Source organism: Solanum pennellii, chromosome 10, assembly GCF_001406875.1.
Source record: "Solanum pennellii chromosome 10, SPENNV200".
NCBI classification, from domain to species: Eukaryota; Viridiplantae; Streptophyta; class Magnoliopsida; order Solanales; family Solanaceae; genus Solanum; species Solanum pennellii.
Window position 1 is genome coordinate 2242607 of NC_028646.1, and position 24174 is coordinate 2266780.

The 24174-nt window shown below is 32.9% G+C and overlaps 4 protein-coding genes and 1 non-coding gene across 5 annotated transcripts; 2 read left to right on the forward strand and 3 right to left on the reverse strand.

The window, feature by feature from the left end:
- Positions 1-632: 632 nt before the first annotated feature.
- Positions 633-5359, forward strand: LOC107032450 (cytochrome P450 CYP72A219-like). The gene is made up of 5 exons (XM_015234054.2): positions 633-1055; positions 1693-1910; positions 2652-2893; positions 3546-3927; positions 4810-5359. Exons 1-5 carry the CDS (start codon positions 758-760, stop codon positions 5236-5238), a joined length of 1569 nt encoding a protein of 522 aa, XP_015089540.1. The 5' UTR covers positions 633-757; the 3' UTR covers positions 5239-5359.
- Positions 5360-6211: 852 nt separating this feature from the next.
- LOC107031848 (cytochrome P450 CYP72A219-like) lies at positions 6212-9771 on the reverse strand. The gene is made up of 5 exons (XM_015233334.2): positions 9316-9771; positions 8458-8675; positions 8119-8360; positions 7247-7628; positions 6212-6826 (listed from the first exon to the last, which is right to left on the reverse strand). Exons 1-5 carry the CDS (start codon positions 9659-9661, stop codon positions 6404-6406), a joined length of 1611 nt encoding a protein of 536 aa, XP_015088820.1. The 5' UTR covers positions 9662-9771; the 3' UTR covers positions 6212-6403.
- A 1409-nt stretch (positions 9772-11180) lies between these two features.
- LOC107032563 (pentatricopeptide repeat-containing protein At3g16610) lies at positions 11181-14374 on the forward strand. The gene has a single exon (XM_015234170.2). It carries the CDS (start codon positions 11245-11247, stop codon positions 13657-13659), a length of 2415 nt encoding a protein of 804 aa, XP_015089656.1. The 5' UTR covers positions 11181-11244; the 3' UTR covers positions 13660-14374.
- Positions 14375-14532: 158 nt separating this feature from the next.
- Positions 14533-14604, reverse strand: TRNAE-UUC. The gene has a single exon. It is a non-coding gene; the product is annotated as a tRNA-Glu (tRNA).
- A 693-nt stretch (positions 14605-15297) lies between these two features.
- Positions 15298-21369, reverse strand: LOC107002576 (probable alpha,alpha-trehalose-phosphate synthase [UDP-forming] 7). The gene is made up of 4 exons (XM_015200643.2): positions 21039-21369; positions 18456-20512; positions 17051-17324; positions 15298-16354 (listed from the first exon to the last, which is right to left on the reverse strand). Exons 2-4 carry the CDS (start codon positions 20441-20443, stop codon positions 16043-16045), a joined length of 2574 nt encoding a protein of 857 aa, XP_015056129.1. The 5' UTR covers positions 20444-20512; positions 21039-21369; the 3' UTR covers positions 15298-16042.
- Between the last annotated feature and the right edge of the window lie 2805 nt (positions 21370-24174).

A 24174-nucleotide genomic window follows, 5' to 3' on the forward strand; every position in this document is an offset into this window, starting at 1 on the left:
TTTAAAAAAAAATACCTAATTCAACTCAGCATGAAATTTTTTTAAATATTGTAGTTCTAAATTAAACTTATATCAAATATATTAAAATGTCTTTTAATTTAGTGACATTAAATATGTTACGTGGAAAGTTGAAATTATAATATTATTATAAAAAAAAAAGTCATTTTTTTGAACCAACTTAAAAAAAAATAAATCATTCCTTTTAAACGAATAATATAATATAGTCCTTGTTGCACAAGTAAAAGATGATATAATTTAATATTTAGTCATTCTTCCACTATAGAATAAGGGAGGAAATAACATTTTATATGCTAACCATTTTGACTTTCATATTTTTTTTTCTTCCAAAACTTAGCAACCAAGCATTGGAAGGATGACCCTATTTCCATTTGACTTTGAATTGTAATTTTAAAAAAAAAATAAGATACAAATGTTTATATTAAAATGATGTAATTTACTATAGTTAAATAATTTAACATAGTGAATGTATACACATTAATAAATCATGGTTAAGTGATGTTATTATATATTTATACATATAATGTGCATCAATTATTTATGAATTGATTTGACGTAAACCACTGATACAAATAATCCTTATATACTCTTATGGCATATGTATTGCTTCATCAACTTCAAATAAAATATCATTTTGCTTGTATCAACCAATTTTTTAATCATCCACTTGTTTTATATAAGTGTATATATGTAATACTAGTAGGAACAAAAGAGCTAGCTATCAAATAAAACCTATAGTATGGAGATTCCATATAATTATTATTACAACTTAAATCTTGTATTATTTTCTTGTGCAATTATCATAGTATTGAGATGGGCATGGAGAATCTTGAATTGGGTTTGGTTCAAACCAAAAATGTTGGAGAAATGCTTAAGGCAACAAGGTTTCAAGGGAAATTCTTACAAGTTTTTGTTTGGAGATGTGAAAGAAATGATGAAAATGGGAAAAGAAGCTTTATCAAAGCCTATTGATTTCTCACATGACATGACTTGGCCTAGAGTCATGCCCTTCTTCCACAAAACCATCAATAACTATGGTATCTATTCAACCTTAATTACTGCTAGATTTGAAGTTTATAGATTCAAAACGATGCGATTTATAACAGACATAATACATAATTGTTTTCTTTTAGCTTGACCTTAACTGACATCCAGTGGCGGACTCAGGATTTTCGTTCAGGTGGTTCGAAAAATAAAAGTATAAACGTGTAAATAAGTTTTTCGAAATGGGACCGTTGAATATTTTTGGTTTAAATTCACACTGTTAGCACGTTTTAAAATAAAAAAATAAAGCTAAAAAAATGCAGAACTGATTTTTTTTTTTAAAAAAAATAAACTGAAACTAAAACAGGAAAATAAATAGATGTTGTCACAGGGATTCAAACTAGGGGCATCCAGCTTAATATTCAACGGTCTTGCCACTCAACCATCTATTTCTATTTGTTATTGAGGGGGTTCAAAATATATACATCTACACAAATACATAAAATTCACCTTATATATATATCATGTATTTTTTTGTCGATGCGGTTCCGGTGAACCCCCTGGACCCAACACGGGTCCGCTCCCGCTGACATTCATGTTTTTTAAGTGTGAACAAGTAGACACTTAAACTTGAATAAATTGATCTGAGTCCAAGTCATTTTCACTATCTTTCATTCAAATTGTATGTAGGTAAGAATTGTTTTGGTTGGTATGGGCCAAGACCAGCTGTGGTTATAGTGGATCCTGAACTTATAAGAGAAGTGTTAACAAAGAATTACATTTATCAAAAGCCTCCTGGTAATCCATTAACTAGATTGGCAGCAAATGGGCTTGCTGGCTATGAAGCTGATAAATGGGCCAAACATAGAAGAATTATCAATCCTGGTTTTCACCTTGACAAATTAAAGGTATTTATTTATTTATTTATTAATTTGAAACTATATGTCCTTTCAATTTTTATAATAAGAAAAAAAATTGTAGTTATTGTTGACTTGCTTAAGGTTTGGTTCTTTTTTTTTTTTTTAAAAAAAATCATTATATAAGGGGAATGAGGATTATAATGAGAGTTGGACCACTTGTATGAGATATTCTTATTGATATCATCATATTATAAATATAAGTGTTACATAAATTAATGTCATTTGATTATCTAGGGTGAGTTACCATAGGTTGAATCAAACATATTGCTTTCGGCTCCAACTATGTGTAGATACAATGATGATATCGATGACACAAATCTTGATAGTTTTGATACAAATCATGTATATGTGATAAGAAAATTAGTAAATATGTACATAAGCTAAATTTAGAGTCCATCGACTAGCATTTGAAGTTGCTATTATAGAATCTAGAAAAGCATAAAGTTCAAATAATCCTGGATCCATCTCTGTCACGAGGGTGAATATTGTAGTCCTTGATTAAGATATGAGTTCACACGAACACAATATATTTGTATTTAAAAAATATTTAAAACACTTACAAATAAATAATGATTATGAATCTAACTTTTTTTTACGTTAATTTGAAATAATTATTGAAATTCATTAACTTCGTAATCAGGATCCACCTCTATCTATGTGTACATTGACTTTAGATTTTGAATTTGCTTCTGGTATTGATTTTGATACCGTCTAATGCTTAACGTGCAGCATATGCTTCCCGCGTTTCAATTGACTTCTTCGGAGATGTTAAACAAATGGAAAGAAATCATCTCGAAAGAAGGATCAGAGATAGATGTGTGGCCATATCTTCAAACTTTGACAAGTGATGCAATTTCTAGAACTGCATTTGGTAGTAGTTATGAAGAAGGAAAAAAGATTTTTGAACTTCAAAAGGAACAAATGGGACTACTTTTACAAGTAGCACGTTCATTATACATCCCAGGATGGAGGTACAATTATCTAATAATCACTACTTTGAATTTGTGTAAATATTCCCTTTTAGGTTACTATTTTAAATTTTGTTTTTATTTTTAAAAGTCGCGCAAATATAACCCTTAGAAAATTATCCTTTCAGACAACGTTATACACAAGGCTAATGTTTGCTCATATAAGGACATTTATTATAATGTCGTCAAACATTTGCTACTTATAAAATATTTTATCGTGTTTTAACAGTTTTTCATGAGATTTTCTGATAGCATCTAAAAAGGTCCATAAATTGCAAGAAAAATAAAAAGGTCATTTACAAAGCACTTGTTCATTATGTATCTATGAGATCGAGTATGAAATTTTATTTATTCACTTTAAATTGAATATCTCATGTTTCACTCCCTTTTCCTGCTAGGATTGGAAATCTTGTATGTTACATATCCGATTGAGTCCTTGGACTTCCAAAATAGTGAAGAAGAAGTTATGAATCTTTCGCCTGATTTTGTAGTCCATTATAAATGTTATTTTTCTAAAGCAGGTCAAAAAAATTGCATGAGATCGATCAGGACATTTTCTTTTGTTCAAATTATAACTGAATATAGAAGATCATTTCATCGAAATATTTCTTGAGTTCAACTTCATATTACTTAATTTCTTGAACTAACCATATAGGTTTGTACCAACAAAGACAAATAGAAGGATGAAACAAATCTTTAATGAAGTGGGAGCATTAATATTAGGAATCATCAACAAAAGAATAAAGATGATTGAAGATGGAGAAATACATGATGACTTGTTGAGTATACTATTAGCATCCAATTTACAAGAGATCCAACAACATGGACATAAAAAATTTGGTATGAGTATTGATGAGGTGATTGAAGAGTGTAAATTATTTTATCTTGCTGGCCAAGAGACTACTTCAGCTTTACTTGTGTGGACAATGATTTTATTGTCCAAATACCCTATTTGGCAAGAAAGAGCTAGACAAGAGGTTCTACAAGTGTTTGAAAGTGATCAATTTGACTATGACAAGTTGAATCACCTAAAAGTGGTAAGTATACAAATTTTTATAATTAGTTTGTATAAAAAAGAATGTCACATTTATATATCCTTAGACCAGATCATTTACAATCACACATTACAGGAGTCTGGACCCTAAAGGGTGAAAAATGTTAACAAAATTTTCAAAACGGTATATAAAAATATTTTTTACCAAAACGGTAAGCAATTTTTCTGTCGAAGTTTTGAAAAATCACTGCTTCCTCAGCGATTTGTACATTTGCATTTTTTTTTCAAAAAAAAAATTAAAACAATTCGCTGCACTTGCAGCGATTTACAAAATATATATTTTTTTTTAAGATTTTAAAGGAAATCACTGCAAAGGCAGCGATTTACCTAAAAAAAAAATTTTAAAAATGAAACTTCTCATTTAAAAAGTCTCTTACATTTACAGCAAAACTAGATAAAAGTCTATACTTTTTTTTCTTCCAATAATATAAAACTAGCATAAGAAAAATAATTTTCGTTTTAATTTTGTTTGACCTATTTCATTTTTTAATCTATTTGAACAAAGAATGACTTTTTCCTTTAGTAACTCAGTATTTCTATTTATTTCATCCCCACTTACTTAAAAATTAAAAAAAAATTAGGTAAATTATTGCATTTGCAGCGATTTTTCTTTAAAATTAATATATATATATATATATATATATATATACAACGAGTTGTTTTGGTAAAAACATATTTCCATATACCGTTTTAAAAATTTTGTTAACATTTTTCACCTTTTAGGCTCCGTATTCCACATTACAGAGTGTTATTTTATTTTGTTAAGTCAGCATAAAGATACTCTTAACATAATATTCAACTATTTGTATCTCTTACATGTTGTCATGATGACACTAATCACTAATGATATTTTTCTTTTGAATAGGTGACTATGATATTAAATGAGGTTTTAAGGTTATATCCATCAGGATATTTTATTAATAGAGTGGTGACCAAAGACACAAAGCTAGGGAATTTGTGTTTACCCTCTGGGGTGCAACTTTTATTGGGAACAATTTTGTTGCATCATGATATTGAAATATGGGGAGATGATGCAATGGAGTTCAATCCTGAGAGATTTAGTGATGGAGTAGCCAAAGCAACAAAAGGACAACTTGTGTTTTTTCCATTTAGTTGGGGTCCAAGAATATGTATTGGCCAAAACTTTGCTATGTTAGAGGCAAAAATGGCAATGGTCATGATTCTAAAACACTACTCCTTTGAACTCTCTTCATCTTATGCTCATGCTCCTCATCCACTATTGCTTCAACCTCAATATGGTGCTCATTTGGTTTTGTACAAGTTGGAGAAATGATCATTTGTTACTTATTATTAGATTTATATCATTGTAATCATCAACTATATATGAGTGAACATGTTTTTCTTGTAATAGATCATACACTTCAGTCAATATAATTATGTTGGGTGATTTTGAATGCCATTTGTTTAGAGATATTTTAAAATATATGTATTTTACCACTAATTAAGAGTTATGTTATCATATATTGAGAAATATACATTTAGATGCATATAATTTGCTACCAGATACACTAAAATAGGGTGAGAGGCGAGCAAGATGAGGAGGGAACGAGCGGGAGTTTGTTATGTATCCCAGAGATACACACTATATACATGTATATGTATGTATTTGATGTGATTCGCATGTATTTGTGATTCATAGGAGAGTGGCGAGCAAGATGGGAGAGATGTGAGTGAGATTTGTTATGTATCCCAGATATATGTAAATTCACTTGGATATAGTGTATCTTGAGATACATGTATCTGGACATATCTGAACACATCCTTGAAAGTCACAAGGAACTAACTCAATGCGTAAAAAGGCTAAAACAAGTTCAGAAACTCAGGAAAATCAACCAAGACCTCAACTAGACCTAAAATCATCACCCGAACCCAAGAGAACTCTTGGAGTTCTGATCCAAGCACCCGAACCCCGAATATTGATCAAAGTCAATCCAAAGGTCAAATTTAAAAAAAATCACAACTTAAGACCTCAAATCATAAAAAAGACTACAAATATGAAACCGACAACTTTCGCAGATTAGTATTCACATTTCAAAACTGATGGAATTCCATTGCGATACTTGAAACTCCAAAAGACACCAAAAATCACTTTTTAACAACTTAGCTTTTCAAACTCAAAATCAACTTTCAAAACTCAACCAAAAACAACTCAGGATCGATATCAGAAGGAGCAAAACGGTATATTCACAAAACTTTTTAAAACTGACCAACTAGGTTATTGAAAGAAGAATGGAAGAGGAAAATCATAAACATAAAGTACACTAATATTATTATAAGAAAGTACTCCACTCTTATACAAAACAATATATAACTTTACTTATACATAACTACTATTATATATGTCAATCCTTATTAAACTCCTACTTACTTGAACTATATTAAAGAACAATACATATAGGACATAGCATGACTCAAAAGACAACACATGATGACCACTTCTACAACTTGTGCATGATCAATTGAGCACCATATTGAGGTTGAAGCAGTAATGGATGAGGAGCATGAGCATAAGATGGAGAGAGTTCAAATGCATAGTGTTTTAGAATCATGACCATTGCCATTTTAGCCTCTAACATAGCAAAATTTTGCCCAATACATATTCTTGGACCCCAACTAAATGGAAAAAATACAACTTGTCCTTTTGTTGCTTTTGATATTCCTTCACTAAATCTCTCTGGCTTAAACTCCATTGCATCATCTCCCCAAATTTCAGTATCATGATGCACTAACATTGTTGCTAATATGAGTTGGACCCCAGAGGGTAAACACAAATCCCCTAACTTTGTTTCTGTATTTACCATTCGATTAATCGCGTATGCTGATGTATACAACCTTAACACCTCGTTTAATATCATAGTCACCTATAAAACATTAAATCACAAATTAATATATAGCCATTAAAAATATTGATTTAGATAAAGTAGAATTTAGAACTTGATTACTATTTTGATGATATTTAGATGAAGTTGAGTGACATTATCATTTAAAAACTTTTGGTGATATTAAGTAATGTTGAAAGTTGGCTGATGAGTATGACCTAGTAGTCAATAATGTGATATGAGTGAAATTCAACGAAAGAGGCTATACTTCAAATTCAAATAGAATCGACATAAAAACTCCAAGAATATTTTTCTCATCTACCTAATGTTTGGTTGGTGGGGTTTCCTAAAATATATTTATATATAACGTATCAAATTGATGTACGACTTGCAAACTGACCTAGATACCACCTTAATAACAAAAAAATTCAAAATAATTGAACATTTGTATGGAATACTTACTACTTTTAGTTGATTCAACTTATCATAATCAAGTTCATCACTTGCAAACACTTGTAAAACCTCTTGTCTAGCTCTTTCTTGCCAAATAGGATACTTGCATAATAAAATCATTGTCCACACAAGTAAAGTTGAAGTAGTCTCTTGTCCAGCAAAATAGAACAATTTACACTCTTCAATCACCTCATCAATGCTCATACCAAATTTTTTGTTCCCATGTTGTTGTATTTCTTTTAAATTGGATGTCAATAATATGCTCAATAAATCATCATGTGATTCTCCAGCTTCAATCATCCTCAATCTTTTATTGATAATTCCCAATATAAGTGCTTTTACTTCATAGAAGATTTGCATCATCCTTTTGTTCTTTTTAGTTGGCACAAACCTATAGTTCATGTTTATGATAACATTAATTATTGTTAAAAAAATCAATATACAAGAAATATGATAGAGTACAAAGAGATACGTAAATACGATTCTTGAAGATAGTTAAAGTTTGTTAGAAGAATGATAACTCAATACTATCTTTCACATTCAACTTAAACCATATACTTTCAATGAAAAAATATCAGTTTTAGTCCTTGTATTATTACATAATTTCACTTTTAGTCCCTTTATTTTATTATGCATATTTAACCTTCAATTATTTGAAATGTGTTATTTTGGTCATTGAAGTTAACAAAAATTAACTATTAATTAATTTAACGTAAAAATTAAATAAAATAAAGGATTGATATTTCTAAATGCTTAAAAGAATTATGTATATAAAGTCTGCAAGACGAAAACTTTACGTGGTTATCCATTTCTCAAGCATACTTAACTTTGGAGTTTTATATATAATTCATAATTGTAAAAAAAAAAAAAAAAAATCTTACCTCCATCCTGGAATGTATATTGAGTGTGTCATTTTTGAAATTAATTCAATTTGTTCTTTTTGAAGTTCAAAAATCTTTTTTCCTTCTTCATAATTACTACCAAAAGCAGTTCTTGAAATTGCATCACTTGTCAATGTTTGTAGATATGGCCACACATCTATCTCTGTTCCGTCTTTCGAGACAATTTCCTTCCATGTGTTCAACATTTCGTTGATAGTTAATTTGAACGCGGGTAGCATATGCTGCACATTGATAAAGTAAAATTTCTTGTCAAGTCGAAATCAGATAAAAAAAATTGAAACGAAAAGAGTATAACAAAAGTTTCAAAGTGGCTAAAACCTTCAACTTGTCAAAGTGAAAAGCTGGATTGAGAATCCTTCTATGTGTGGCCCATTTATCTTTTTCATGGGCCGCAAGCCCAGATATTGCCAACTTCAATAATGGGCTGCCACGTGCCTTATGATAAACATAATTCTTTGTTAACACCTCCCTTATCAATTTGGGCTCTGTAATAAGGACTGCTGGTTTGGGCCCAATCCACACAAAACAATTCTTACCTACAAAATCGAAGTGAAACGGAAAATTACGCGATACAACAAACTTAAGTTCATTTACAATTTTTATATGTACGTATGTATGAAAATCACTATATTTATGTAAAAAGGTACAACAAATGTATATATACATGTATGATTGTGTATATGTATGTATACCTCTAGTGTATTTGTGTATGTATATGATGTGTTTTGAAAAGAATTGTTACACAACTATACAATTAATTACAAAGTAATTTTTGTATGAAAAGCATGGATGAATAACCTACAAAATATTGTAACACATCACATCATATGTATGTTAAATAAAAGCACATGTCAAGGGGTCCAAACCTTGTTGAATACATAAGCTTGATATTATCCACCCAACTTCTATCTTATCACTTTAGTACAATTATTAAAAGCTTAAATCATATACAATGTGTAAAGCATAATTTATCCATTCAACTCATGATCATCTTAAAAATATATATTTATAATCTTTAAATGATAGACAGATTATTTACTGTCGTAGATAAATGTGATCTGATGGTATAAAATTTTATACACTAATGATATTAGTAAAAACTTCTATATTATCTGATCATCTTAAAGATAACCAATAGTAGATACGTAAAAGGATCGTATTTTCCTATTTACTTACCATAATTTGTGATGGTTTTGTGGATGAAGGGGTTGATTCTAGGCCAAATCAAGTCATGTGAGAAATTGATAGGCTTGGATGTAGCTTCTTCAATCATCATCTTCATCTCTTTCATATCCCCATGCAACAACTTGTATGAATTTCCTTTGAGACCTTGTTGTCTTAGTTGTTTCTCCAACTTTTTTGGTTTGAACCAAACATAATTCAAGATTCTCCATGTCCATCTCAACACAAAGATAATTGCAAATGAAAATATTGCAATTTTTAAGTTGTAATATGATATTTCCATATTGAAAAAACTTATCCTTCCCTCACTAGCCTCCAATGTGATAATACCAAGTTTCATGGTCTTTATTATGAATTTATGATATTAGTACCACATATATATATATATATATATACTAACTACTACTATAAATAATGAGAAGAAAGTGAAGTTTTGAATTAATAAATTAAAAGTCACAAGGGGTTGTTACTTGTTTGGTTAATGGAAGAAGGTGACATATTAGATAATTAAGTTTGAATATTTAATTTAATCTTACGTATTTGTTTATTTCATTCAATTTGAGATTATTTTATCTCGTCTTCTGAGTAAAATATATTAATTATAAAATTATAATTTTAAAATAATTTAATTCGCGAATCAAAGATAGTAACCATAAATTCTAGTGCAACGACATGTCTTTGTAATTTCGAAAAAAAAAAATTCATATTGCATTATTGCACGTCATTTTCTCTATCAATCTTTTTCTTTATCATTATGTCTGTAGATTATTTGGACTTGTCTACTCTTATTAAATTAAAGCAAAATTTTCCTTTTTAGAAAGAGCCAAAAAAAAAGAAGATATTTTTACTATTAATGTTGATATTTGAAGCAAAAGCAATGAGGGAACTAGAAAGTTTAAATATAAATAAAATAGAACAATGACATAATTTGAACTTTGACTTAAAGTTAAACTTTCAATAAAAATCATTTGAACCTTTGAATTAAAATAATATGAACCTTAGATTAAATTGAACCTTGGAAGAAGATTAGTCTTTATTGAACCTTTGGATTAATTTAAAATAAGGTAGTAGTTCATTTTTACTTGTCACAGTTTGATTTGGTGTATTTATTAATAAAATAATAAATGATACAAAATATTTTACCAAACTATTCTCTATTAAGTAATGCCTTGGAAAAATTATTTGAAAAATAAGTATTTAATGCTGAGAGTAAAATATGAAAAAATAATTATTGTCTTTTCATGATATGTCAAAAATAACAAGTAAAATTAAAAATCTATTTTATAAATAAATGATAAGTAAAAGTGAACGAACGATGTATTAAATAATTGTTAAAGGTGCAATTCAACAATAGTTGTAAGTGTAGAATTTTCAAATCATGAATATAATTTATTAGGTTTTGAATCTTGAATTTAAGATTAGTAACCCACGGTCCGTTCTTACTTGTCCATTTGTGAATTGATACTTATTAAGAAAATAATTAATGATGTAGTGAATTTACCATTTTACTCTTATTAATTATGAAGTGGATGAAAAATTCTATATTTTTCAACATAATTAGTCATATAATCGAGGGTACAATGGGTAAAAAAAAATTTTACTTTCTTAATTTATCGAAATGGACAAGTAATTAGAAACAACTATAAAAGGAAAACTGGACAAGTAAAAAGAGATAGAGGAAGTATGAAGTGTTGGATTTCAAAAATTTTATAAAAACTTATTAATATTACTTTTTAAAATGTGTTAGTAATTATAAAGTATAAACAATTAAGAAAAAAAATTAAAATTTTACTTTTTCTTAATATAAAAAGTTTGTTATCTATATATTAAGATTTAAAATAGGCTTCCCGCCTTCTTTCATCACCATTTCAAATAATTACACTATACTCTCTGTTCCCGCGCATAGCGTGAGCTTAGTGCATAATGTTAGGTGCAAATGCGCGGCGAATAGTAAACATAAGTTGGAATTTTAGCCAAGAACCTTACTATAATTACAATGCGATTCTTGATGCCTGCATAGAAACTAAGCAATTAGTTATAGGCAAATCAATTCATCAGCATATCATCAAGCACAATCATTGTAACGATAATCGTTCGAATTTACTAGATAAGTTAACGCGATTTTACGTTTCGTGCAGCAGAGTTGATCTTGCACGCCAAGTGTTTGATTCAATTCCTGAGTCAGATAGAAATGACAAAGTTATATTATGGAACCAAATGATTAGAGCTTATGCTTGGAATGGACCCTTTGAGAAGGGTATTGATTTGTATTATGAAATGGTGGAGTATGGTGTTAGACCGACGAATTATACATACCCTTTTGTGATTAAGGCTTGTTCTGCTTTGCAAGATGTAGAAAATGGGGAAAAGATTCATGAACATGTGAAAAGGCAGGGGCTTGATGGTGATGTTTACGTTTGTACAGCTTTGGTTGATTTTTATGCAAAGTGTGGGTTGTTGGTTGAGGCACGAAGAGTGTTTGATGGAATGTTGAGAAGAGATATTGTGGCGTGGAATGCGATGATTTCAGGGTGCTCGGTGAATGGTTTGTATTTGGAGATGAAGGGTTTGGTTTTGGAGTTGCAAGAAAATGGGTTAACTTTGAATTCGTCTACAGTTGTGGCGATTCTTCCTGCTATTGCAGAAGCTAATAAGTTGAGTGAAGGGAAGGCTGTTCATGGGTTTTCTATGAGAAGGGGGTTTGTTAATGATGTGGTTGTTGATACTGTTATTTTGGATGTGTATGCAAAATGTGGTTGGTTGAACTACGCCAAGAGGATTTTTGGAGTCATGAGTTTGAAGAATGAGATCACGCGGAGTGCGATGATAGGAGCATACGTAACATGTGATTCTACTCAAGAAGGATTGAAACTGTTTGAGCACATGAGGACGGAAGATACTGAGTCTCCGTCTCCTGTCATGCTTGCCACTGTAATTCGAGCTTGTGCTAAGCTGAATGATATGAGAAGAGGAAGAAAGATGCATGGTTATACTGTTAAGTTAGGGTCCTATTTGGATTTGATGGTGAGTAATACTCTTCTTTCTATGTATGCAAAGTGCGGGAGAATAGATGATGCGCTTACCTTCTTTGAGGAGATGGATTTGAAAGATTCTGTTTCTTTCAGTGCGATAATTGCAGGGTGCGTCCAGAATGGACATGCAGAAGAAGCTTTGCAGATTTTACGAATGATGCAATCGTCTGGTGTTGAACTAGAATCTGCAACAGTGATGGGAATTTTACCAGCTTGTTCACATTTGGCAGCTCTACAACTTGGCGTTTGCACCCATGGTTACTCAATTGTGCGTGGATTTACAGAGGATGTTTCTGTCTGTAATGCTCTAATTGACATGTATTCCAAATGTGGTAAAATCGACATTGCTAGGATTGTCTTTGATAAGATGAATAAAAGGGATGTCGTCTCATGGAATGCAATGATTGCTGGATATGGAGTTCACGGTCGTGGAAAGGAAGCAATCTCACTGTTCTATGACATGCAGTCTGTAGGTCAAATACCAGATGATATTACTTTTATTGGTCTCTTATTTGCTTGCAGCCATTCAGGTCTTGTTGCTGAAGGGAAATATTGGTTCTTAAGAATGTCCGAAGAATTCAAAATTAGCCCTAGAATGGATCATTACTTGTGCATGGTGGATCTTTTGGGACGTGCTGGTCTTCTGGACGAGGCCTATGGTTTCGTCCAGAATATGCCTTTTATACCTGATGTACGTATCTGGAGTGCCTTGCTTGCCGCGTGTAGAATCCATAAACATATTGTTCTAGCAGAAGAAGTATCCAATAAGATCCAATATCTAGGACCTGAAAGTCCGGGTAATTTCGTTCTTTTATCTAATTTGTATACTACTGCTGGGAGATGGGATGACGCTGCTCATGTTAGAGTTAAGCAGAAGGATTCTGGCTTTAAGAAGAGCCCCGGATGTAGTTGGATTGAAATAAATGGTGTTATCCATGCATTTGTTGGTGGGGATCAGTCCCACCCTCAGTCCGCTAAAATAAATGAGAAACTGAAGGAACTTTCGAAAGAGATGAAAAAGCTGGGGTATAGTGCAGAATCCAGTTTTGTGTACCAAGATGTGGAGGAAGAAGAGAAGGAACAGATTCTTCTTTATCACAGCGAGAAGCTTGCTGTTGCATTTGCGTTGCTAAATCTGGATCCTAGCAAGTCCATACTCGTTACTAAGAACTTACGAGTTTGTGTTGACTGCCATAGTACACTGAAATATATAAGTCTAATAACAAAAAGAGAAATTACAGTGAGGGATGCTAGTCGATTTCATCATTTCAGAGATGGAATATGCAGCTGCGGAGATTTCTGGTGAAGAATGACTGGAAATGTGTTTCTTGTTGTTGCTTGACGGTATGTACTAATGCAGCATTACCTATCTAAACTAGGTCGTTGAAGCGTATTCAAAGATGATATCTTGGCTGCATGTTCTGTTTAGACCATTTGGAGGGTCCTCGAATTCACGAGTACATTAGTTAGCAGATTTTGACAGAACATTTCATATCTCAGATGAACACGCAGATAAACTTTACATTGCAGTAAGATGATTCGTCAGGAAGATTTGACGGATGCAGCATACACTGCTCTGATCAGTAACATCCTGGAGCTTCTTAGAACCTACACCATTGTTGCCACATGCATCAGTGATCAAAGTTTTCGATATTATGAACTATGAATTCTGTTGAAACTTTGGCAAATGACGGATTTATGCCATTATACAGCACGCACTCCAAGCTGTTAAAGGATAGAGGAGATGCATGGTTGCCCCTGTGCGGAGATGTGAGAAGTTGGCTATGGATGGTTTCAAGAGAGGCAGAGGTAGGCCGAAGAAATATTGAGAAAAGGTGATTAGACAAAACACGGTGCAATTTCAGGTTATCGAGGACATGACGTTGGATAGAAGATTATGGAGGACACAGATTAAGGTAGAAGGTTAGTTGGTTGTTAGAGTATAACTTTGCTTATCCTTCCATACTAGTCGTCATAATATTACCCTTCATTTAAGGTCTTGTTCCTCCGATTTTTGTTACTATCTGTTGTCCCATGTAATTTGTTCATCGCCCCACTCGTGAAATTAACAACACCGAAATTCTCCCCAAACCCCACTCGTGAAATTAACAATAGCAAAAAAGTCTACATACACACTATTCTCCGCAAACCCCACTTGTGAACTACCGTACCAAAAAAGTTCCGTTACCGGGAATCGAACCCGGGTCTCCTGGGTGAAAGCCAGATATCCTAACCGCTGGACGATAACGGAAGTTGTTGATAATAAACTCCAAATTATATATATATAGGTTTATCGTTTGGTTGATAAATGGTAGACATCTTCTACAATGTATCTAATTTTTATTGCGTTGTCAGTGTATAAAAGTCAAGTTCATAGATTAAGATACAAAAAATGAATATCTAGTGAAATCTCTTAGGTAGAATTTAGGGAGGGTAAAATATACTCAAATCTCATAATATATACCTGTCTCGTAAAAATAGAATGACTTTTTTCAAGATTCTTATGATATTGATAGTAAAAAAGAATCATCATCATTTGGTTGTCTGTCTTAGTAAGCAGTCAACCAAAAATTCCGAGGGTTAGTGGTGCACGATCAAAACTCGATAAATAATGAATCACAACTCACACCTAGTAAGGAGGATTTTTCTCTTATTGTCAAAAGTATTTACTCAATATCTATCGGGAAACTGATGATATCATTCAAAACCATTTTTCGGGTATACGCCAATCATACATACCACTTTTTTATTAGGTGACGATGAAACCACCCAAAACAAAAGAAAAATCAGGCTAGAAAATGACTCGTAATTAGTTTTATACATGTCATGCGTAAAGTTAAAAGAGTTACTGAAAAAGGAAAACAGAACAAACAAACTGAAACGGAGGTTAATGCAATTCTCTGACTGCAGCAACAAGAGTCAGATATTATGGAGCAAAATATCATAACAAAACTAAACATACCAAATTTATAGAGCAAAATATTATTGCATTACTTGTATCAATATGATGTTTTCCAAATGAACCAAAAGAAAACATGGTGATAAAAACATCCCTTTTCATCACTGAAGAGTCTGTACAATAAGATCGTCAAAACGCCATTGCCTCGATCTAAGTTGTTGATGCTTATTTACCACAAACCGATTCCATGTCCATCGATAGAACTCTCCAAGCTACTTTTGGAAAGTTAACCATCGATGATCATGCAGACGCAAGACAACCTTCATAAAAACTTGTCCACAGTAATAAATGTTAGCTGCCAGAATAATGAGAACTTTATTATTCGGAGAGTGATCAAAACTTCTAGTTCTACGAAACTCACTGCCACCGTTAATCTTGTAAAAATAGTTGATAACATGTTTTTCACATCTGTGTCTCGGTTTCTTCCTTCAATGCGTTTCTAAATTCTGCATAAATGTTTCACCGGGACTCTAGGATTTGATAATTTTTTCCCCAGATGCACAAACAATCTGCATATCAACTTCAGTACTCCACTTCTCACACAAAGTACTTCCAGGGAAGGGGTAAAAGAATGGATCAATGTCAAAAGGAAAGAATAATTGAGCGGAATATAATTCCGTTATCTTAATACCTAAAACTAACTATCAAAGAGATGAAGTCACTGGCCCAACCTGGAAATATACATGCAGTAGGAAGGAAACCAAACAAACCAAGGCATGCATCGGCTTATTCAAGCCGAGGCCTCAGCTTCTTCATCGGAAGTACATGGAGTAATAGTAGCTTCAGCAAGAGACTCAAGCATAAATCTAACCTCTGAAGTGTCGTCCAAATAATATTTAGCCTTGCTTGGTTTTTGTCCCACTGTGCAGGCAAATACTTTGGTATCATAAGAAAGAATATTTCTGGATAAAGCATCACCGATGATCTCAAACATGTCCTCATCAGATCGATCGTCACCAATGCAAAGCACAAAATCTGCAAGCTTTCCTCTCTCTACCAAGGATGTGAAGATCTTTTCTGCTACTAAACCTTTGCTGACCCCCTAGAAAGGAAAATGAGAAAATTAAGGTTTTACTCGGACCATGTGTCAGGAACAATAATTGAATGACTGCAATCTACCACAGACGGATAAGTCAAACATCATAAATACAAAAATAATTCTAGACAGTGAGAATTATAGAATGATCATCTAGACACCTTCAAAATTTATGTGTCACGTCAGCATCGGGTGTCTACGAGACAGTGGGGATGAGTTAAAGGGTTTAGTTGCCAATGAGACCAAGTTAAGGTATCTAGATGTGCACTCTCAAAGTTGGAGTGCTTACTCGCCAGCTGAGGCCAAGTTCGTTTGTTTATGCACTATGCCTATATAAATTAATAGGCATGAAAATGATGTTCAGTCATTTACTTATCATCTTAGCCAGGCATACCATAACTATGTACATTGACACAGTATAAAAAATCAATGATTTGCTGCTGTGTCATATCACTCATTGCCAAAGGCTGCTGCTTCATATCATTTTCAGATGCGAAGAATGCAATTCCAGTTCTCGATCTAAGATTGACATGAAATTATTAGAAAATAGGTGTGTTATCATCTGAAGAAAGATGTCATGAACATGCTAGGCTTTCGCTTATATAACGATGCCACTTATCCATTTGATGAAAGAAAATCCTGAATTATAACAACAGATAAGAATGAAACAACCAATGTGGTAACTGGGGTAAGTATACATGCCTGAGGTTTGACTTCCACAATGAACTGCCCACTTTTCACGGCAACAGGTTCATTTGCTAAAACACTCTCTAGATGATCAAGCATCTCCTTTGCTTGAGAAAACCCAAAGCCAGGATCTGCATCACGGTACTGCCACACTATAGCGCTTTCCTTTTTTTCAATGCTAGAGCCATCTGTAGAATCTGTATAGGACTGCATTACTGGCTCAGCAAGATGCATCCAACCAAAATCAGAGTTCTGACTGCATGTTTCCCATTCCTGATGTTGCGACCATCTGTGGCATCAAAAAATTAAAACATCAGCGAGAACTCAAAGGAGCCAAAAGGTGACCTTTGGGGCAGCAAACCTCCAACTGAGCACCTCTAATACAAAGAGGTGGCCCATGAGCCATGCAAACCAAATCCTATAGGTACTTCACTACAGTTGGACCAAAAATCCCCCAACTCAAACGCTCAAACTCGGCATAGGGTAAGCAAGCAAGTTTGAGCTCATGTGAATCATGTGGTCTGCTTACCAAATTACAGCAAAAGAAAGCAAAGTATGTCAACAATAATTTTAAATGCTTATGTGATCAAAAGAAATGAAAATATCAATTCCAAACACTTCTTTCGAAAAACATTTCAAACTATCAAATGCAGATCACAAAAAGATAACATAATAAGAATAGAAGGTGCAAAACCTAGACTTTAAAAAGAAGCTACACAGAGCATCAACTGGACCTCTTCAGATGGAACCTTTTGCCAACTACATTTTGACGGTTGGGCTGATCCCTAATTATTAAGACACTGAATATACAAATGTCTTAGCTATATATGTTCACTAAGGCTTGGACAGATGGGGAAAGATCACCTAGTATTTTGGCACACTATACTGGGATTTTAACCAGACACGTCATGTTCTCAACCCACTTTATTGACCACTGAGCCAAACCCTTGGCTGCCTATGTATTCATATTATATTAGTAATAGTAGAAGAAAAGACTAGTATTATATTATTAATTTTTTTTGAAACATGTCAGCCATAGCCTTTACCAAAGTTTTTCACCCTTAGAAGTGTGTCAAGAAAGTATATACCATTAATTGGATGTGGAGTACCCAATTATCTCACTTTTTCTTCATAGCAAGTTTACTCTTTTGTCATTATACCTTATATAATGCTGTTTACTTGAAAAGCCAGAAAAATGAGAATGAAACCAATCCGGGGAACAGAAACCATTCTATAGCAAACAGCCTCAAACAAAATGGTGATCCATACTGTGTAAAATATGTGATCGAAACAGTTTGCAGTCAAACGACCACCATGCATGAAAATGTCATTAATAGAACGTATATTTTAAAGGGAACGTTACCCTTTTCTCAAAAACAAAAAAACGTATGTTTTAAAGGGAAAGAGAATAAAAGCACACCTCAAGAAGTAGCCATGTTCTGCTGCAAGACCCAACTTCCTACAAGGAGAAAACCATTTATCCAGGCTGTCCCTTCCCCTTCCACTAACAATAAAGACGGCGTTGTTTTGATCAGCACAAATTCTGTTCAGGATTGAGATAACTTCAGCACTTGGAGACTTGATGATAGAGTTCTGAGGCATCATAGTTCCGTCATAGTCCAAGAATATGGCCCTGCTCTTAGACTTAATATAAGCTGACTCAATATCATCAATAGAAAGCTTCCTAAAGTTCGGATCTAGGGCCACAACTCTGAATCCAAAACCCAAACCAATGCCATAGCATCTTTTTCTAAAGTGATCTATACAGGTCCTCTCCATATCCTGCAAGAAGCTTCTTGCCCAATAACCAACATCATGGGTGCTAACATAACGATAATGCTTTTCATGTCGTAGCTGCTTCTCTGGTTCAGCCATAGATATAGCCTCATTCATTGCCTCAGCAGTTGCTTCAACATTCCATGGGTTGATGCGAATTGCCCCACTAAGTGAAGGTGAACACCCAATGAATTCAGATACAACTAACATGCTCTTCTTAGGTCCATCCACATCTGAATCAGCTTCTGAACCAGACATGCCCTGTCGACAAGCAATGTACTCATAAGGAGTTAGGTTCATCCCGTCCCTCACAGCTGTGACAACAACACATTCTGCAATACTGTAATAAGCCATGCGTTCACTGCTTGATATAGGCCTATCAATATAAACTACAGGTTCATATCCAGGCTGGCCGAATTGCTTATTGATTCTCTTACAGCTTTCCAGTATCTCCGCCTGTATTTCCTTTAAATCTACTCCTTTACCCCTTGTAGGATTTGCGATCTGAACCAGCACAGCCTGCCCTTGCCACTTGGGGTGCTGTCCGAGCATGTGTTCCATAGCTAGAAGCTTTAAATTAATACCTTTGAAAATATCCAGGTCGTCGAAACCAAGCAACACAGTTTTTCCTTCAAATTGCTGCTTTAGCTCCTTAAGCTTCGACTCTTTAGCTGCAAGTCTCTTCATGTTCTCAATGTGACCCATATGTATTCCAACAGGCATAATCTTGATGCCTACTGTCCTACCATAGTATTCTAACCCTATATAACCTCTTTTAGACTGATACTCTAAACCTAACATCCGACTGCAACAAGAGAGGAAGTGTCGTGCATAGTCGAAAGTGTGAAATCCAACAATGTCAGCACAGAGCAAAGCCTTGAGTATTTCCTCTCTAACAGGAAGAGTCCTGTAAATCTCAGATGAAGGAAATGGACTGTGAAGGAAAAACCCCATCCTCAAACGATTGAACCGCCTCCTTAAGAATGTAGGCAACACCATCAAATGATAATCATGAATCCAAACAAAGTCATCCTCGGGATTAAGAACCTCAACTACTTTCTGTGAAAACAGCTTGTTAGCAGACACATATGCTTCCCACATAGAGCGATCAAACCGGCCTCCATGATCAGGTGAAAATGGCAACATGTAATGAAAAAGTGGCCACAAATGCCTCTTACAAAACCCCTCATAATATTTTTCCACAATATTTGGCGGAAGAAATGCAGGAACACATCTAAACTTCTCCAACAGATAACTAGACACATCATCCTGTTCAATCGGATCAATATCAACACATAACGACCCAACATATATCACTTCCATGTCCTCAGGTAAACCATCCCTAAGTCTCAAAAGTAACGAGTCCTCATTCCAATTAAAGCTCCAGCCTTTATTGTCTGGTCTCCTTTTTGCTTTCAGGGGCAACAGATTTGCCACCACAATCATCCGATCACCAGCCAGCGAAGACGGATTCTCAGATGAAACACTATGAGCCTGGTCATCATCCATCTCACATATACTCCCAGGTAGTGTCATCACCCTTGGCATCCGTCTCCGGTCCCTATCTCTTCCCATTGTCGGAAAATTCCCAGATGCCAAATCCAAAAGGTTGGTATACGATCTCGAAATCATTTTTACTAATATTCTTCAGTGTCTTTCCCAATGCCACCTCAACCCCTTAATCAGGTAGTTCGTAATTACCTGCAACAACATCAAACAGTACAAGTTAAAAATAACAACAGCAACAACAAGAATACCTCAGTCCCAAACTAGCACAGTCGCTCTATATGATCCCTCTAATATTCATTCTTTCCTTTTTCAGCCTAATTCATTCCAATAAAACAAACGACACTACGACTTTACATATAACTAGCTCAAACATAAAATCCTAGCCCAACATATCCTAATTTTTCAAAAAGGGCAGGCCCAGTACACTAAAGCTCCCGCTATGCACACGTCCAGGGAAGGAACGGACCACAAGTGTCTATTATACACCGTCTTACCCTACATTTCTACAAAATGCTGTCACATACCATAAATCCAAATCACAGGCAAAAATAGAAAGAAAAATAACCGTTAATTGAAATAAATCAAACTGAACCCAAATGATCTTTAAACTAGGCCACAATATCAAAATCCAGCATTCCAAAATCTTAATTTTCAGATAAATTAAACAAACAAAATCACACAAAGCACGTAAATTTTTTGGGAGAAAATCAAAACCCACCTCAGAGATTCAATTATCAGAAACCCCTTTGAATTCTTGGCAGCAAAATGATTCAAAAGACTCGATCTTGCAAGTTCAAGATTGGTTAAATTCTAGGGTTTGAACAAGTGCAAGTTCATAATTTTTTGTGTTTGTTGTTAATTTTTTTTAAAAAAAAAATTACAAAAAATAAAAAAGTGATCCAACAATATGTACAAGGAAAATGTTGGATAATGAATATACAAAATAATAATAATAATAATTATAATTATAATTATTATTGATGAATATAATTTAGTATAGGTGATAATGGGTGACCATGAAAACACAAAAACATGAGCTTTTTAATTTTAGACCATTTAGTTTATGGTGCCCATTTCTATCACCAAAGGTTAAAGCCACCTCCAACTTAGAAAAAAAAAGACACAAAAAGGAAAATTAGACCATACATCTTTTGTTCTTTTTCATTTTCATAATAATAACAAAAAACGGTCAAAATTACCTCTGAATTATGTGAAATAGACCATTCATATTCTTCGTAATATTTTGGGATAAAAATGCTCCTACTGTTATTCTAAGAGACCACGTTTACACTCCATATTTTTATTGATTTGGCAAGTCACTTGGGACTAATCCTTCCACCTAAGCATTGCCAAATAGGATTCATTACAAAAGAACTAGACCTTTAGCAGCGACAGTAGTCGCCACAAAAGCCCAAGTAATTGTCACTAAAAGTTTTTAACATTAAATTCTAATTTTGTGTTTTTTTTTGGGATAATGCACAAGTACCCCCTTACCTATGCCCAAAATCTCAGAGACACACTTATACTATATTAAGGTTTTATTACTTCCTAACTTATTTTATTAATAATTTTCTATCCCTTTTGGACTTATGTGACACTATATTGTGGGTCCGATACTGATTGACTTTTTTTTCAAGATAGTGACACGTAGGCATAAAAGGGGTAGAAAATTGCTTATAAAATAAGTTCAGGGGGTAATAGAACCTTAGTATAGCATAAGTGTGTCTCTGACATTTCGGGCATAGGTTGAGGGGGGTACTTGTACATTTTCCCTTTTTTCTTCATTATTTAAAAAAAAATAAAAAAATGATATTGATTATGTAGGAGTTTGAAGACACTGTATGTTTTATTTTTATTTATATGTCAATGTATAAAATGTACAATGATGCATTATATAGTAGAAGATGTGAATCGAGAAGTAATTTTCATGATTTTTCGACATAATATTGGGTGTTTTTAACATTAATATTGTAAGTTATTTATTTTAGAAAAGTAGGTTCCAATCGGAAATTAATTATCATATTTCTTTTGTTGAAAAAATAGGTTTTACTATCATTGAAAGTCACTCATAACCTTTAGTGGCAATATTTTGAGATTTTGTGGCAACTTTATCGCCACTAAAGATCAAGTTCTTTTGTAGTGAATCTTAGTTGACAACACTTAGGTGGAGGGATTAGTCTCATGTGGCATGTCATGTCACTAAGAAATTAGAGTGTTAACTCTTGAGGGTATTTGTGGTCTCCTAGGATAACAACGGAGGTATTTTTGATCCCAAAATGTAATAGAGGGTATAAGTGATCTATTTCGCATAGTTCAGAAGTAATTTTAACCCTTTTCCGTAATAATAAAGATGTCTTATCTAGCCCACCAAAAATTTTGGATTTGAGTCTTAGATATGAAAATATATTTGGTATTGGCTATTTTGCTTTGAACGGAGGCTTATATGGTGCGAATCTGAAATAAGCGAAAATTCAATATGCAATTCAGAAATTTAAGGTTGTGGATGCTCCAAGAAGATTTCGTCTTTAATTTTTTTTTTTTAAAATATCATAAGGGAATCAAACCTGAACATTGCAGTTGCAATGTACAACTTTGAGCACCCCCCCAAACGACTACTAGATCAAGCAACTACTTTTATGTAGTTGGATACGAGATTAATGAATGTTCAAGCACCCGAAACCTTTAATGTGAATCTTTCTCTGTCAATATGAAAAGCAGATATTGAATGAAAAACAAAAAATATATATCTTAAATATTTATACTATTAAATTATGTAAGTTTATTATAATTAAATGACTTAATAAGATGATAATGCATATTAAAGTAAACTATGATTACATGTTAAAGGGTTATGTATAACCTTATTTTGCTTTTTTATGCGAATAAATTCTCACTTAATTTTGTGTGTATTTTCATCAAAATCATTTTGATACAACTATATCTTACATCATATAATATTATTCCCTCTATTCATTTTTATAAGTACGTACCATTATCTATATAATATTATTTTCTCAATTATAGTTTATAGAGATGAAATACCTAAAAGAAGGGTAAAGGACAGAAGTCATATACTTTTAAGGCAAAATTATTATTTGTCCCTTATAAGTTTACAATTACAAAAACTTCTCGAGTTGATACAATAATATAAGTACTGATACACTAATTTGATGCGCGAGATACATTAATCGTTAAGTAAGATACATTACATTTTTACATGATACACTAATCTGAAGTACATTTTATGCATGATACACTAATTTGATGCACTGATACATTAATCTGATGCGCGAAAATGAGAGATACTGAAAATTTATAAAACTAATAGGAGATAATGATAATAAGAAAACTTAAAGGTAAAATTTTTGTCATTTTTTCTAAAAAAATCTCTAAATGTAAAGATTTATGATTTGGCCTATTTAGACGTTGTCATTTAAACAATAATCAGTATTTAAAGTTTGTGCACAAATAATTAATATGAACCTTGTAAGCAAATTTTGAAGACAAACCTTTTCTCCTTCACTATTTAAAAAAATTTGGAACTAAGGACAAATAAATTTCTTGCTAAATAGAAAAAGTCATCGTTAATTTTATTTATCAATGAATTAGCGATAAATTTTTATTAGCTACGAGCGTAATAATGATAGATTAGCAACAAAATTTGTAGCTAATTTCAATTTTTTTAGTAGTCTTAGACCTTTCTAAAACTTTGCTTGATATTGATTAACAAAAACTTTAATAATATGTTTTGGTTATTTTTATTGTAAAATTGAGGTTTGATAGATGAAATGAAGATAAAAATGTCTTTTAAATTTAGGATTGACAAGGTAAAGTTCGAATAAAAATATCTGGAG

Coding starts and splice junctions, on each gene's coding strand:
- LOC107032450 (XM_015234054.2), top strand. CDS start 758: ATGGAGATTCCATATAATTATTATTACAACTTAAATCTTGTATTATTT. Junction 1,056..1,692: donor CAAAACCATCAATAACTATG/GTATCTATTCAA, acceptor AATTGTATGTAG/GTAAGAATTGTTTTGGTTGG. Junction 2,894..3,545: donor TTATACATCCCAGGATGGAG/GTACAATTATCT, acceptor CTAACCATATAG/GTTTGTACCAACAAAGACAA.
- LOC107031848 (XM_015233334.2), bottom strand. CDS start 9,661: ATGAAACTTGGTATTATCACATTGGAGGCTAGTGAGGGAAGGATAAGT. Junction 8,361..8,457: donor TTCACTTTGACAAGTTGAAG/GTTTTAGCCACT, acceptor ATCAATGTGCAG/CATATGCTACCCGCGTTCAA. Junction 6,827..7,246: donor AGTTGAATCAACTAAAAGTA/GTAAGTATTCCA, acceptor AATGTTTTATAG/GTGACTATGATATTAAACGA.
- LOC107032563 (XM_015234170.2), top strand. CDS start 11,245: ATGTTAGGTGCAAATGCGCGGCGAATAGTAAACATAAGTTGGAATTTT.
- LOC107002576 (XM_015200643.2), bottom strand. CDS start 20,443: ATGATTTCGAGATCGTATACCAACCTTTTGGATTTGGCATCTGGGAAT. Junction 17,325..18,455: donor GAACATGGCTACTTCTTGAG/GTGTGCTTTTAT, acceptor TTGATGCCACAG/ATGGTCGCAACATCAGGAAT. Junction 16,355..17,050: donor TTGTGGAAGTCAAACCTCAG/GCATGTATACTT, acceptor TTTCCTTTCTAG/GGGGTCAGCAAAGGTTTAGT.